Source organism: Gymnoscopelus braueri (assembly GCF_963280865.1).
Source record: "Gymnoscopelus braueri genome assembly, chromosome: 1".
Classification (NCBI taxonomy): domain Eukaryota; kingdom Metazoa; phylum Chordata; class Actinopteri; order Myctophiformes; family Myctophidae; genus Gymnoscopelus; species Gymnoscopelus braueri.
This window is the reverse complement of record NC_137603.1, coordinates 1125890-1142581: the sequence shown is the minus strand read 5'-3', so window position 1 is coordinate 1142581 and position 16692 is coordinate 1125890. Positions and strand designations below refer to the sequence as shown.

At 47.4% G+C, this 16692-nt stretch overlaps 1 protein-coding gene across 2 annotated transcripts in view; it reads left to right on the top strand.

Annotated features, from left to right (window-relative positions):
- The window catches only part of LOC308083014 (uncharacterized protein), a 78555-nt gene that overhangs the window by 24952 nt on the left and 36911 nt on the right, over nt 1-16692 (top strand). For both annotated transcript variants that reach the window (XM_080425109.1, XM_080425108.1), the window contains 6 exons: nt 71-193; nt 2100-2165; nt 2251-2370; nt 6657-6752; nt 7126-7196; nt 15254-16692. The exon at nt 15254-16692 is cut by the window's right edge and continues 371 nt beyond it. In XM_080425109.1, coding sequence (XP_080281235.1) covers nt 71-193; nt 2100-2165; nt 2251-2370; nt 6657-6752; nt 7126-7196; nt 15254-16692 — 1915 coding nt within the window. The remainder of the gene's footprint in view (nt 1-70; nt 194-2099; nt 2166-2250; nt 2371-6656; nt 6753-7125; nt 7197-15253) is intronic.

The following is a 16692-nucleotide window of genomic DNA, read 5'->3' as shown; positions in this document are numbered from 1 at the left end:
CTTTAATTCATGTTAGTTTAATCAGGAATGTACTGTATGAACCAGTGTTGTGTGATTATGATGATAACAGAGGTGACCAGAGTCAGAGACCAGTCTCTCCAGCTCCCAGCAGCACAACGAGTGGCATCTTCTCTCCATCTTCTACTGGACTCTCTTCAACCATCAGTGATGAACCTGGACCTTCACACTCAAAGTAAGATCAATGTAAACTTGACTTAATGTTGGTTCATGTTATTAAGGAGACTTAATCAGGAAGATATGAATCAGAAACAGAGTGTTGTGTGATAGCAGTTATTCCATAGGTGACAGAAACAGCTAAATAGAGAATACACAGTGGCAGAATACCTGAGCACTGTGACTGACCCAAAACTACGGACTGCATTGACTAGTTACAGACTCAGTGAACACAGCCTTGCAATAGAGAAAGGCCGCCAAAGACAGACCTGGCTCCCAAGGGAAGACAGACTGGTGGAAACAGAGCTACACTTCCTAACCACCTGCCCACTGTACCAATACATCACAGAGTCATACTGTCATTCAGGCCACCCTCCAAATTAGTCATGATTTCGGAAAGGTATCAGGTTATAAAATGAATTGTTCAAAGAGTATTCTTTTTTCCTGGCACCCAGGCTACAATGCAACCTGACAGTGCATTGCGGGTTCGAGTCCCGTTCCCGACGATCTTTACTGCATGTATCTCTCTCTCCCTGTTTCCTGTCCATCTCCACTATAAATAAAGGCAGAAAAGCGTATTCTTTTTCCTATCAACGAGAGAGCACACCAATCGACATTCAGTCATTTTCCATTTCAAACTTGCAATCAAAAGTTTAAATGTTTGGGAGTACGGGTAACTCATAAATATAGTGATCTGTTTGTGTAAAACCTGAAGACAGCGCTCCAGAAAGCCAAGTATGATTTGGAGCGCTGGTCGACTCTCCCTCTGTCAACGGCAGGGAGATTCATTCTGTCAAGATGACGGTCTTGCCAAGTTTTTTGTTCTTATTTCAAACATGTCTACTGGTGATGATTTAAGCAATGTTGAAGGATTTTTCTGTAGAACACAGAGGCCTCTTTACCACCAGGGTTAAACCGGTTCTGTTCTTTTTTCCTGCCTAATATTAAACCAGTTCAGAAAGCTTCCACTGAAAATGAATTGGTTCAGAACAATAAAAGTTTGTTCAGAACTGGAAACAAAAACTACTTGAACTGGGAACCAAAGTGGGCGTGTCAATATTCTACAGGTTGGAAGTTGCAGATGCAACAATGGCGAAAGCAAGCAAAAACATGTCATTAAAAAAGACTAGTTAGTTACATGCAAGGCTGTGTCTTTGTTCCGTTGCAGCGTGTAAGATTCATCTGACTTCCACTGGCAAGTCCACACTGAATAAAATATGGTGTACATTTTCTGTGTTGTTGTCACATTACATGAACAGAATGTAAACAGTCACAGTCACATTGTTTCCTACTGTTAGGCCTACTACAGATTAGGGCTTCATATTTCATTAACAATCAATTGATAGAATAACAACGCTATGCGTCTGGGCTGTTTGGTTACATCATCATCATAATTGACCTCTCGGGGAATAAAGTAGTGTTGTCAGTCACTGTGTTGTGTTTCTTTTATGTAACATTATGTTGTGGGCAACAACCTGTCAAGCTTAATCGTGCAGCGATGTATTATGTCTCGCAGAGACAATAAATAAATACATCTCAGTAGCCCAGTCCTCATGTTAAATGAAAGTGTGAGTTTAATCACATTTCTAAGGGGTGTAATCTGTCATGAATGTGTTGCTGATGTAAAACAGCTCCTCATCATCCAAGTTATTTATCTAAATGAAGTGTACATGTGTATTATATTTAAGAGATGTGTCAACGTTTATTTGGGGAAACTGTAACTGCCATTGACGATTGAATTTACCCCTTGAAATAAATAAGTAAGTAAATACATTAAAACTGGTGGAAACTTGTCCGGTTCCGTGAAAGCACCGAGGTTCCTAGAATCTAGAATGAAGAGTCAGTAGACAGAGAACTAGTGACTGGTTTATAAATAGTTCTCAAACATTCAGTAATTAATGTTTGTGTGATTGTTATGATTCCAGAAGTGACGACCAGAGACAGACACCAGAGTCTCCAGAACACAGCAATGAACCAGACTCCCAGACAAAGTAAGTAACTGTAAACTTTAATTAATGTTAGTTTCATCAGGAATGTACTGTATGAACCAGTGTTGTGTGATTATTATGATTCCAGAGGTCAGAGTCAAAGACCAGTCTCTCCAGCTCCCAGCAGCACAACGAGTGGCATCTTCTCTCTCACTTCTACTGGACTCTCTTCAACCATCAGTGATGAACCTCGACCTTCACACTCAAAGTAAGATCATTGGCCCGGATTCACTAAGCAATTTATGATCATTTTGATCGTACCGGCATTTACGACAATTCCTACACTAGTAGTCAGATTCATTCATGTTTTTTGTCTATGATTTGAGCGGAAAGTCCGATCGTTCTCAAGTCAGCCCAGAGGCTGTCTTACCAGGGATCAAAGATGTGCGTATGTCGTTAGAATGCTTTATTCTTCATGCACAATCAATTACATCAGTGCCAAACCTCAAATAAATTAGTATGTGCCCAGCATTTGTCAACACATATATATAAAAATGATATCAAACAATGTATTGCTTGTAGCCTATGCATAATATACATGACGCAGATTCCACCACTTTTTTTTATTTTCTAGGCTATCAGTTGCATTTAGAGCTGAATTATTAGGTCCCTCAGTGTGTTTGCCAGTGTCGGCCAAGGAGGCCGTCTCAGCCAAAGTTTCATGTAATTATGAAAATTGGCTATCATGCCTTAATGCCACTGTGGAGGGACAGACGCACCTCCAGTGTCTGCACCGCGGTATTCTTTTATAATACTGTAGGCTACTGTATATTGATCACATGAACACCACACACAATAGCCTAATAAATCTTACCATCTGATGAGGAAACTAGTTTATGAAAGCTGTGTCCAGAAGATCCATTCCCCATTCCGACGTAGGACAGTGATATATAAAAAAATAACACATTTAATCAATAAGTAATCAATGAGCTCTGGTCCATAATCGGATAGCAGCGTTCCACTTGTTGACCTGGATTTCAACATCATCTTTTTCCCTCGGTAAACGTGAGCAATGTTCAGTAGAAAAGGCTTACAAAATGTCCTTTCCATGTTATTAGTCTATTATTTGCTGGTGGGGTTAAACCTTATACGTTCAGCTGATCCATCGTGCAATAGTGGGACTCGCTTCCAGACAGATCAGAATGATGTTCAAGTTGTCTGTCAGTGTCGAGGCAATGCGGCCGACATCTGTAAGTTTGGACGAGACGTTAACCCATTTAGACCTGAGGCCGATTCTAAATCCTGACCTAACCCTCTCTATTTGAAGTTTTCTGAAAAACTTCATATATTTACTCAAAAATTACAAAAAAAAAATGTTGCTGTATGCTGTACATAGCAAGAGGAAGTCAGGAACCCCAAAAAGGGTTCCCGTCCTGAAAGGTATAGTTACAAAATGGGTTTCCCGCCCAAAATGGGTTAAACTTCTGCAGCACCAGTGTTGCCAGATTTTGTGAGAGAAATAAGCAACCAGGTCTATGCAAATAAGCCCAAAAGAAGCTAGCCATATGAGAACTATAAACCTATATACACTGTATACATTGAAACGATATACTGAACATTGGAAATAGCCAATCTACAAGCCAATCTACAAGCTCACAACGCTTCGTGATGCGACGTGTTGTGAGCTTGTAGATCTGCTATTTTCATAAAATATGTGCAATATTTGGAAGATTTTTTAAACATTCTAACAACACAAATCTGGTACGGGGCTCCAGCTGGCACAAAACATTTTCAGATGGGGGTTATAGGGACAAATTAGCCTACATATTAACTTGGGGGTCCATGACATGAAAATATTTGAGAACCACTGGTTAAAATAATTGAAAAATTCCTGCTGCCTTTAATGGTGCGAAAAGGGGAGTGGAACAATGCAAATGAACTTCTCGGGAACGCGCTTGATGTTTTACGACCAGCTGGCAGCCGTCCAGATTCATCATGACATACACCTGTGATCCGCACGTTTGAGGGATCTACACCCCTCTTTGTGAATTGCACGTCAGTTTTAGCTCACAGAAAATACACCTTATTTTAGGAACTTTATTTGCCCCTTATTTACGACCAGCTTAGTGAATCCGGGCCATTGTAAACTTGAATTAATGTTGGTTCATGTTATTAAGGAGACTTCATCAGGAAGATATGAGTCAGAAACAGAGTGTTGAGGGATTGCAGTTATTCCAGAGGTGACAGAGACAGCTAAATAGAGAATACCTGAGCACTGGGACTGACCCAAAACTAAGGACTGGGAAACGCAGGTTTCCCAGTTCGATCCCGGGCTCCCCCAGAGTTAGTGTGGAAGTGTCCTTGAGCAAGACGCTGAACCCCTAATTGCTCCCAATGAGCAGGTTGGTGCCTTGCATGGTTTCCTCTGCCATTGATGTATGAATGTTTTTGTGAATGGGTGAATGTAATGCACATCTATGTAAAGCGATTTGGATAAAAGCGCTATATAAATGCACCATTTATCAGAGACACATACTGACCACCTGTCCACTTTACCAAGAGACATAAAGCCAATGTTAACGTATGTATAGACAAACAGAGTGTTGTGTCATTACAGAGGTGACAAACAGAGTGTTGTGTCATTACAGAGGTGACATAAAGAGTGTTGTGTCATTACAGAGGTGACAAACAGAGTGTTGTGTCATTACAGAGGTGACAAACAGAGTGTTGTGTCATTACAGAGGTGACATAAAGAGTGTTGTGTCATTACAGAGGTGACAAACAGAGTGTTGTGTCATTACAGAGGTGACAAACGGAGTGTTGTGTCATTACAGAGGTGACATACAGAGTGTTGTGTCATTACAGAGGTGACATAAAGAGTGTTGTGTCATTACAGAGGTGACAAACAGAGTGTTGTGTCATTACAGAGGTGACAAACAGAGTGTTGTGTCATTACAGAGGTGACAAACAGAGTGTTGTGTCATTACAGAGGTGACAAACGGAGTGTTGTGTCATTACAGAGGTGACATACAGAGTGTTGTGTCATTACAGAGGTGACATAAAGAGTGTTGTGTCATTACAGAGGTGACAAACAGAGTGTTGTGTCATTACAGAGGTGACAAACAGAGTGTTGTGTCATTACAGAGGTGACAAACAGAGTGTTGTGTCATTACAGAGGTGACAAACAGAGTGTTGTGTCATTACAGAGGTGACAAACAGAGTGTTGTGTCATTACAGAGGTGACAAACAGAGTGTTGTGTCATTACAGAGGTGACAAACAGAGTGTTGTATCATTACAGAGGTGACATACATAGTGTTTTGTCATTACAGAGGTGACACACAGAGTGTTGTGTCATTACAGAGGTGACAGAGTGTTGTGTCATTACAGAGGTGACACACAGAGTGCTGTGTCATTACAGAGGTGACAAACAGAGTGCTGTGTCATTACAGAGGTGACAAACAGAGTGTTGTGTCATTACAGAGGTGACAGAGTGTTGTGTCATTACAGAGGTGACAAACAGAGTGTTGTGTCATTACAGAGGTGACATACAGAGTGTTGTGTCATTACAGAGGTGACAAACAGAGTGTTGTGTCATTACAGAGGTGACAGAGTGTTGTGTCATTACAGAGGTGACAAACAGAGTGTTGTGTCATTACAGAGGTGACAAACAGAGTGTTGTGTCATTACAGAGGTGACAAACAGAGTGTTGTGTCATTACAGAGGTGACAAACAGAGTGTTGTATCATTACAGAGGTGACAAACAGAGTGATGTGTCATTACAGAGGTGACAAACAGAGTGTTGTGTCATTACAGAGGTGACAAACAGAGTGTTGTGTCATTACAGAGGTGACAAACAGAGTGTTGTGTCATTACAGAGGTGACAAACAGAGTGTTGTGTCATTACAGAGGTGACATACATAGTGTTGTGTCATTACAGAGGTGACAAACAGAGTGTTGTGTCATTACAGAGGTGACATACATAGTGTTGTGTCATTACAGAGGTGACAAACAGAGTATTGTGTCATTACAGAGGTGACAAACAGAGTGTTGTGTCATTACAGAGGTGACAAACAGAGTGTTGTGTCATTACAGAGGTGACAAACAGAGTGTTGTGTCATTACAGAGGTGACAAACAGAGTGTTGTGTCATTACAGAGGTGACAAACAGAGTGTTGTGTCATTACAGAGGTGACAAACAGAGTGTTGTGTCATTACAGAGGTGACAAACAGAGTGTTGTGTCATTACAGAGGTGACAAACAGAGTGTTGTGTCATTACAGAGGTGACAAACAGAGTGTTGTGTCATTACAGAGGTGACAAACAGAGTGTTGTATCATTACAGAGGTGACAGAGTGTTGTATCATTACAGAGGTGACATACAGAGTGTTGTGTCATTACAGAGGTGACATACAGAGTGTTGTGTCATTACAGAGGTGACAAACAGAGTGTTGTGTCATTACAGAGGTGACAAACAGAGTGTTGTGTCATTACAGAGGTGACAAACAGAGTGTTGTGTCATTACAGAGGTGACAAACAGAGTGTTGTATCATTACAGAGGTGACCAGAGTCAGAGAGCAGAGTCTCCAGCAGCCAGCTGTTCTATGGAACAACATCCAGACGTCAGAGATGAACCTGGACCTTCACACTCAAAGTAAGATCACTGATCAGGAAACACACACACACACACACACACACACACACACACACACACACACACACACACACACACACACACACACACACACACACACACACACACACACACACACACACACACAGTCAGGGCATAATGTCCTTTATTCAAACCTTTATTCAAGCATAATTTTACTAGTTCAGTGTTCACTATAGAACTAGTAGGCTACTCAACTAGTCTGTTACCGTCCATCACTAGTTACTAGCTTCAGGCAATCACCATAATGAACGTGTGTGTGTGTGTGTGTGTGTGTGTGTGTGTGTGTGTGTGTGTGTGTGTGTGTGTGTGTGTGTGTGTGTGTGTGTGTGTGTGTGTGTGTGTGTGTCCACAGAGAGAGGAACAGCAGTACTGAGGATCCATCCAGGGGTTCAGTGTGTGACCATCCCACCAGCATTGTACAAAGTAAAGCCTGATGTATTTGCGTGGCAGCACACTTTTTCAATTGATTAACTCTTATTAACATTAACATGGTCACATGGTTAACTGTGGGGCTTACTAGCATTGATAGACTAACTGTGACTAGACTTCATGAATTAAAATCAAAATAGACAGACTGCTGCTGCTGGCCAGTGTTGCCAGATTTTGCAAGAGAAATAAGCAACTAGGTCCATGAAAAAAAGCCCAGAAGAAGCAGCTAAGCCACATGACCACTTTAAACCTATACATAGGTTTTGAAAATAGCAGGTCTACAAGCTCACAACGCGTTGCGATGCGACTGAGGGGTCCCTGGCACAAAATATTTTCAGATGGGGGTCCGCGAACAAACATTAATTTGGAGGTCCTTGACATGACAATGTTTGAGAACCACTGGTTTAAACAACATTTATGAAGGAAGCCCAAATACGTAACTACACTTTAGAAACAAGCCCAAAAAAACCTCAACCCGCAATATTTACAAGCAACTTTACAGAAAAACAAGCCAAAAGTTGCTTATAATAAGCGGACATGGCAACGTTGCTCCCGCTTCTTGCACGCCAGCTGTGTAAAGTACATTTACTCAAGTACTGTAAGTAACATTTTGAGGTACTTTTACTTTAAAGGAATATTTCCAATTTTCAGTACTTTTACTTCTACTCAGCTGCATCTCAGAGGCAAATATTGTACTTTTACTCCACTACAATTATTTGAAAACTAGGGGTTACGTAGGTAACCTCAGTTTTCTTAGTTTCGTAGTAAGAAACGTACTTATGGGATATCATCGCCCCCTGGCGATGCACAGAGCACAACACATACACTCCCAAGAACAATCTTCGATTGGACAGGGTTTTGTGACGCAAACCGGAAACCGGTTGGGCTATAAAGCCCCCAGCATCACAAGGTTCATCCTCTGAAACCCTTCACTCTGCCTGCTAGCTGAAGCACACAGAAGGGGGGTCTCTGGTAAGTTTCTTACTACGAAACTAAGAAAACTGGGGTTACCTACGTAACCCCTAGTTGTTCTTTCGTTTCTTTATAAGAAACTTACTTATGGGACACATACACGCCCCCCCTGGGGAGTCCCATGTGCAACCCTATCCAACCTGTACGCCCAAGCAGGCCAAAAAGATCATGCCCCCAAGCAAGATCCTGACCCCCAGACGTAAGCCCCAAAGGGACGAGGAAAAGGGAACAGAACAGGAGCCTATCAGATGGTTCTGATGGCCCCCTCATGGAGAGCCAGGCTCCCGTCCTACCCTCGTCCCTCCTCAAAGGAGCATAAAAAGGGGACATCAGTCAGGGGAAGGGCAAACCAGCCCTAGCTAGTGCCAACCGTCCCCGACCACATCCCCAATCAGGCCATGCCATGCATGGCACCTTAGGTGCCATTCTGGTTGAACCAGAGCCACAGAGGCCACACCACAGTGAAAGCCCCAGGCCGGACGACCGGCAGTAAAGATCATGTCCCCAAGGGACATGAACCACCGGTTCGACCACCTCTGGTCCATTACCCTGGGGGTTTCGTGAAACACCTCATTACCGCCTTGCCTCAGGAGGTCCCTGACAGGAGGAAGAGGCCATGGCTCAGCGTAGAGGAGGGGAGAGATCTCTGACCTCCATGTTCCCCCCGCCGGGGCCACCAGCAGAACCGTCCTGCCCTGGACCCTGACCCGCTCCAAAACGGAAGGGATCAATTCCAAAGGAGGGAAAGCATACAGCAGAACGTCCGGCCAGACGTGTGCCAGCGCGTCCACCCCCAAGGAGGAATCCTTGTGGCTCAAGGAGAAGAAGCTTGGACACTTGGCGTTTTCTTTGGACGCAAACAGGTCAACCTGAGCCTGACCGAACCTGGACCAAATCCAGTTCGCCACCTGCTGTTTCAGGGACCACTCCCCATACCGGAGTTCACCCCTAGACAGCAGATCCGCCCCGCTGTTAACACATTGAGTGCCAATCGCGTAGATCTACGCGAACCGCCGGTTCGCGTTGATTTCACCAAAAGTGCACTTTCGGAATTTTTTTTATCTACTTCTGTTTCCGGTAGCACCACCGGAAACGGAATTATTTGGGATCCGGTTTTGCCGATCCCGTCGGCCCTCGTTCTAATGACGAAACTGAAACTCCATTTTCTCCTTGTAGTTTTTTCTCCTCGCATATCACTGTTTAACGTAAACCGTTCTAACTACAACATGGATGCCCCGTTTGACACGTGGTTTTCACTGGTAGAAGCAGTGAGATGTCCGCGATGTTTACAAACAGTGCAGAGCTCAATCTTAAGGATTTTAACAAGGTCTATGGCGACGTGAAAAAAACAAAAAAACAACAATAACACGTTGGCACTGGTGAGTACATTATGAGATTAACGTCTGGCATGGAATGTGTTAAGGAGACCCGGTACATGGGAGGCACGTAACGAGGCCAGGCGCAACGTGCTCCACAGCGTCAGTTCGCGTGCCAGATTATCCAACACAACAGAGCCCAGGCCCCCTTGTTTGTTGACATAGCACATCGTTGTGGTATTGTCCATTCTAACCAGAACATGACATCCCACAACGCGGTCCTCGAACCGTTGGAGGGCGAGGAAGACCGCCAACAACTCCAAGTAGTTGATGTGGTACTTCTTCTGAGTAGAAGTCCACACTCCCCTGGCTGAGTAGCCGTCATGGACGGCCCCCTAACCCGAGAGGCTAGCGTCCGTGGAAACCACTTTTCGTGACACTACCTCGCCCATCCTGACCCCACCGGACAGGAAGGACGCCTGAGACCATGGCTGCAAGGTCGTTACGCACCAGGGCGAAACCACCACTTTTCGAGATTTCATGGTGTGCGGTATCCTAAGCCCAGCTGGATCAGGTGTATGGCCGAGGCCATAAGACCCGCAGCCTGCATGCACGTTCTGTACGTGACCCTGCGCCCTACGCGTAAGGAGCGCACACATGCCAGGAAACCAGCCACTCTGTCTTGAGACAGGCGCGCCACCATCGTGGAGGAATCCAAGGCAATCCCCACGAAGGTGGTCTGCTGGGATGGGATCAGAACACTCTTTTGAGTATTGATCGTAAATCCCAGGGACGTTAGGTGCGCAATGGCCAACTCCGTGTGCCGTGCCACCTCCTCCCTCGACCCCGCCGCCAGCAACCAGTCATCTATGTACGTCGACAGACGGAGACCCTGCCGGCGTAGCGGGGCGATAGCCGCGTCCGTGCATTTCACGAAAACCCGAGGGCTCAGTGACATGCCAAACGGGAGCACCGTGTATTCGTAGATTTTGCCTTCAAAGCCAAAACGTAGGAACTTCCGGTGCGCTGGGTAGATCGGGACGTGAAAATAGGCATCTTTCAGGTCTATACTCGTCCACCGATCACCCTGCCGTATCGATCGTAACAACTTAGCCGTTGTTAGCATTCGAAAATTGAAGACCTTCAGGAACTTATTCAAACCTTTCAGGTTCAGAATAGGTCTCACCGCCCCCCCCTTTCTTTTTCACCAGGAAATATTCCAAATAGAAACCTAGCCGGCTCTGATTCGGAGATAACTCTCTGATGGCACCTTTGCCCAGTAGAGACACAACTTCCTCCCGCAGCGTCACAACCGCCTGGCCCGATGCTCGGGAGAAAATGACCTCTTCCGTCAGAGGAGGTCTACAGGAAAATTGCAACCTATAACCCTGTGTAATCGTGCGTAGCACCCAGGGGTTCGGTTTACAATCTTTCCATTGCACCAGGCAACGAGCCAGAGGGTTCGTGGGTTTGGAGGGGGTCAATGACGTCATCAGCTCCGAAGAGCGCTGCAACCGATGAAACTGCCGGCCCGACTGTAGTAGCCAGCGGGAGGGCGTCCACGGGGGGCAGTAGCGGTGGCCCTCGTCTGCGTCTCGACAGACGCGAGGGACTCACCACTTCGGAGGACAAGTCCGTTTCCATGGGAACCGGAGGCGTCGTCACTTCTTTCGACTGGACAGCAGAACCCTGACTCGGATGAGTTGCTACCCGGAACGAAACTCCCGTCCCTCTCGGGGGGAGGTGAAGGGGTAACACCAGGGTCCGTTGGTCCGTCAACTTCCGCCTCTTGACGACCGCCATCTTAGGAGGGTCGGCCGGGGCGGGCCTCCTAAGACGTTGAGACGTTGTTGCTACACGGAACAAAACTTTCTTCCCACTAGGGGAGTTTTGACGGTGCAACACCAGGGCTGACTAAAAACTACATTTCCGCCTTCTCTTGTCCGCCATTTTAGGGCAGGAGAGAGAGGCCGCCATTTTGGCTCTCGACCGTCCTGCAGATGAGCTTTGCAGCCATCTGCCGGACGAAAGAGGGAACTTCGAAATGTTTTATTCACAGAAGGCCCCTGTTTCACATTGTGAAAACAACACTCTGGTGACATAAGATTCTTAGCAGAAAATGGTATTACCTGCGATTGATTCATCATGTTCATGGCACGCACAGGAGATGTCCCTGCAGTGTTCAGAATGCCGTCCAGGGTGCAAACCGAACACTGAGGGCTCATAACATAATTTCGAGGACAGGGCACCCCACCGGGGTACGATCCGCCTCTAACATTAGTATGAGAAGAAATGAGCATTTGTGGTTTCGGCAACAGGGTTATTCCACACACACAAAGCACATTACACACATCAGACTTAAAGGACAGCATGGCAACTGAATTGTCTATAGCGTCTCTTATAGTCTCTGTGTTCCCGCAGAGCCGCCCGTGCCTCTGTCCGTCGGGGCAGGAAGAGCGCCAGTTCTGGTCCCCAAGTGGGGAGCTGACCCCGCATGATGCCGGCCAAGTGGCCGTGACGGGATCAGCTGTAGACTGTCACTTGCCCCTCCCTTTGCGACCGGTCCCGAGGCCCTTTCGGGAGGGTTTGATCGGAGGGGGGGTTTCGGCGTCCTGGCGCAGCCTCACGTCCATCGCACCGAAGGAGCCGCAGGAACGATCCCAGGAACTGGTCCTGGCAGAGGACGACCTGGATGCTCCTTGCCTGCGTCCAGCGACGGCGGCGGCGAGGAGATTCGTAGCCGTCCCTTGCCTCTGCTGCTCCTCCGCCTGCGTCCTCCCGATCAGGTCCGCACCGCTATCGAAAAGGTTGTGGGCCTGGAGTGGGAAGGCGATAAGTCCTGTAGACACGGTCGCCCCCACCGTTGTGGCCAGGTTCAGCCACTGGGCCCTCTCCAAGTCCGCAGTGAGGGCCATGGCCCGACCCGTCCATACCAGGCTCTGGCAGGTGCAGAGGATTGCTATCTGCATTAGCCTCTCCAACTCCGTCGCGTCCGCCACCCATTCCTCGTGGACCGCAGGCCTCTGGTCCGCTAGGGGTTTTGCCACCAGCTCCTTTAGCCTGACTGCGGCGGACCCTTGTAGCAGCGACACTGCGTTTAGCATCTCTGCCGCCGAGCCCGAGGCTTTGAAGATGGCGTTGTGGGCCGCTGTGCGTAGTTGTCTGGTGCGTTCGGTGAAAATGGGCCTATGTCCCGGGCCCACTCCCACCGAGCCTTCCCTTGCCCTTGCTATCCTGGTCGCCAGGGTAGGGTCCATGGGTGGAAGGCTTCGGTTCTGCCCTGCCCCGCCGCCAGGCGTGATGCAGGGCCGCGCGGACTCCCACCGCCCCGGGCAGGAGCTTCGACGCCACCTGCCGGGGAGCAAGGGGCGTCAGACCTTGGAAGCCCGGGATGGGGACCCCGACCGAGGCCCTCGCCGTCTCTAGTGGCTGCTCCAAGCCGCACCTGGAGATAGCTCTCCTGAGCACCGCCGACACTGGCTCCAGAGACTCCCTCACCCGGATAGGAGCCATCACCCACGGTGCTGGTGCGGGAGCCTCTGACCAGGCCGCTGCTGCAGTCGCTGGGGCCTCTGCTGGCGCTGCTGCAGGAACAGGGGGCTCCGGACTGGACCTCGGCTCGTCCCGTGTTCGCCGGGGTGAGGGCTCAACCTCCAGGAAAGAGGGAGGCCTGCAGTCTTCCACTGGTGGTCCACTGGCCTCAGCTGGAACGGCGTGGTCCGCTACAGGCGACGGAGGCGCCTCTTCACGGACCTTCCTCCTGGCCCCACTGGAATGCGGTGCCTCCTGTGGCAAGCCCGATCCGAGGCCTGTGCTTCGCACCGACGCCGTGTGGCCCAAGGCGAGGCCGGCGTCGGCGCTAGCACTGCCGCCGCTGCTGGAGGCCGCTAGGCCCCGGGCCCTCTTGAGGCGGCCTTGCAGTTGGCGGACCGTGAAGTCGTCACACGCCCGGCATGCGTCTTCGTCGCCTGCCTGGTCGAGGGCGAGCCAGGCGTGGTTCGGCCCCAGGCACAGGATACACAGCCGATGGCGGTCGTCCGCTGCCACTGGTAGGCCGCATCCTGCTAGGCCGCAGACTCGTGGTTCTTCCATCTTCTTCGTCCTCTCGTTGCCACGAGGCGAGTAGCGCAGCTAAGCTAAGCTAGCTTGCTTTTAGCTGTTTGGCCTAGAGCGGCCTGTAGCCAATGCTAACGGCGTTAGCCTAAGTTAGCGCACCTCGTGGAGAAAGACTGAGAGGATAGGAAGCAGAGTGAAGGAAGAGGATGAACCTTGTGACGCTGGGGCCTTTATAGCCCAACCGGTTTCCGGTTTGCGTCACAAAACCCTGTCCAATCGAAGATTGTTCTCGGGAGTGTATGTGTTGTGCTCTGTGCATCGCCAAGGGGCGCTGATATCCCATAAGTAAGTTTCTTATGAAGAAACGAAAGAACAACTTTAGTTAATAGTTACTTTACGATTTAGTTTAATATTACAAAACATACATTAACCACTTCAGCCCTATATACATTTTGGCCATTTGAAAATAACAGATCTACAAGCTCACAATGCGTTGCGATGCGAGCAACGCATTGTGAGCTTGTAGATCTGCTATTTTCAAAATAGCTGATCTAGTATAATGAGTACTTAAGTACATTTTATACTGTTGTACTTTTATTCAAGTACAGTCACGGCACGGCGGCCAATTCTGTTCATTGATACATGCTGTACTCACCATAGATGTCCCTCCAACGTCTCCATGTATTATCATCCTTTCCAGTTGATAACATGCTATCATTTCTTATTTCCTTATTTTCAATGTGAAACCAGTGTTGCCAGTTATGCGAGAAAGAAACAAGCAACCAGGTCTATGAATACATGCGCAAACGCATCGATTAAAAAGCATACGTGGCTTGTTAAGTGATAACCTGGCAACCAGTGTTGCCAGGTTTTGTGCGAGAGAAACAAGCAACCAGGCAGACTTGACAACACTGCGAAACTACACAGACAGTGACAAGGGGTGGGAGAGCCCGGCAACCCCTAGCGGTAGTGTGGGGGAGTGCAGACTCCCCTGTGATACCTGGGGCAGGCGCCACTGATAAATATATATAAATATATATAAACGAATCCACGGAGCTCTACCCTGTAGGCAACCATTGCTGCGGTGTCAGTCAGCTGCAGTCCCTGATGCGTGTCCCAAATCATGCGTCACTGACTGTTCACATTACTCTTTTACCTGCTTTTTACTAACTTTTACAAACACTAACTTTAAAAGATGTACAGAAAATCGAGACGAACCACCTACGTCAGGTGGCAGTAGTTTAGGGCTGCTCTGCTAACGTCAACAGATGGACAGAACCGCAGCAGCAGCAGCTGGCTGACACCGCAGCAATGGTTGCGCCACCTACAGTGCAGCACTCCGTGGATTTGTGTATATATATACATGAATATGTCATTAATTTATCTGTTGCTCCAAAAAAAACTGACATGATGTAAATAATAAATACATGTAATACATAACTCACTAATTAATACAACTATAAACTTCCCAAACTACAAGTGTTTTTAGTAAATGAATAAATACATAAATAAATACATAAATACATAGGTAGACTAGTCAAAGAGTTTTGTTGTTGTAGTTGTTGTCTTCTTGAGTTGTTTCAGAGTCAGTGTGTTTTATTTACGTTTGATCCTGCATTTATTCTGGGAATATAAATCATATCTTTCCATAGGATATAAAGTTATGACTGAACGTGTGTTTAACATTGATGAACTGTTGTGTTCCAGTGGATGTCAGTCTGCAGGAGTTTTTAAAGCCCTATAAGACCAGTCTGACACAGAGGTCAGAAGGTCAGAGAGAAGACATCACTGGACCAGGACCTGGAACCCCCTTAAACAGGATCTACACAACGCTCTACCTCACAGATGGAGGCAGTGAAGGGGTTAATCAGCAACATGAGGTGTGGCAGCTTGAGAGAGCATCCAAGATGGAGAAGACCTTCCTTGACAACACAATCCTGTGCTCTGAAATCTTCAACCCCTTACCAGGCACAGAGACACCCTTCCATAGAGTTCTGACAAAGGGCATCGCCGGCATTGGAAAAACATTCTCTGTGTACAAGTTCATTCTGGACTGGGTGGAGGGCGTGGCCAATCAAGACATCGATCTCCTGATTCCGATCTCGTTCAGAGAGCTGAACTTGGTCAGAGATAAGCGGTACAGTCTTCTCACACTGATCCATGATTTCCATCCAACATTAAAGGAGCTCACAGCAGAGCAGCTTGTTGCCTGTAAGACTGTGTTCATCTTTGATGGTTTGGATGAAAGAAGAATTTCACTGAACTTCCACAACAATGACATTGTTTCTGAAGTCACAGTGACATCATCAGTGGGCGTTCTCTTGACAAACCTCATCAAGAGGAATCTACTTCCCTCAGCTTTCCTCTGGGTAACTACCAGACCTGCAGCAGCCAATCAGATCCCTCCTGCATGTGTTGACAGGGTGACAGAAGTACGAGGGTTCACAGACCCCCAGAAGGAGGAGTACTTCAGGAAGAGATTCAGTGATGAGAAGCTGGCCAGCACAATCATCTCACACATTAACAAAACAAGGAGCCTCCACATCATGTGTCACATCCCACTCGTCTGTTGGATCGCTGCTACCGTTCTGGAGGACATGTTGAAGACCATGTTGAAGAAAGACAAGACAGGACAGCTGCCCACGACCCCGACTGAGATGTTCTGCCACTTCCTGTTGGTCGCGACAAGGAGGAAGAAGCAGAGGTATGATGAGACAGATGAGGTGAGTCAACAGCAGCTCATGGAGTCTGACTGGGAGGTTCTTCTGAAGCTGGGCAGGCTGGCGTTTGAACATCTGGAGAAAGGCAGCATCATGTTCTACCAAGAAGACCTGGAAGAGTGTGATCTTGATGTCACAGAAGCCTCGCTGTACTCAGGAGTGTGCACAGAGATCTTCAAAAGAGAGAGCGTGCTCTTCCAGAGAAAGGTCTACAGCTTTGTTCATCTGAGCATTCAGGAGTTTCTGGCTGCAGTCTACCTGTTCCACTGTTTCACTGAGAGGAACACGAAGGTTCTGAAGACATTCCTGGGAGATGACAACAGTCACATGTCCCTGGATGACTTCCTGAAGAAAGCCATGCTTAAAGCCCTGAAGAGTAAAAACGGCCACCTGGACCTCTTTGTCCGCTTCCTTCACGGCCTCTCA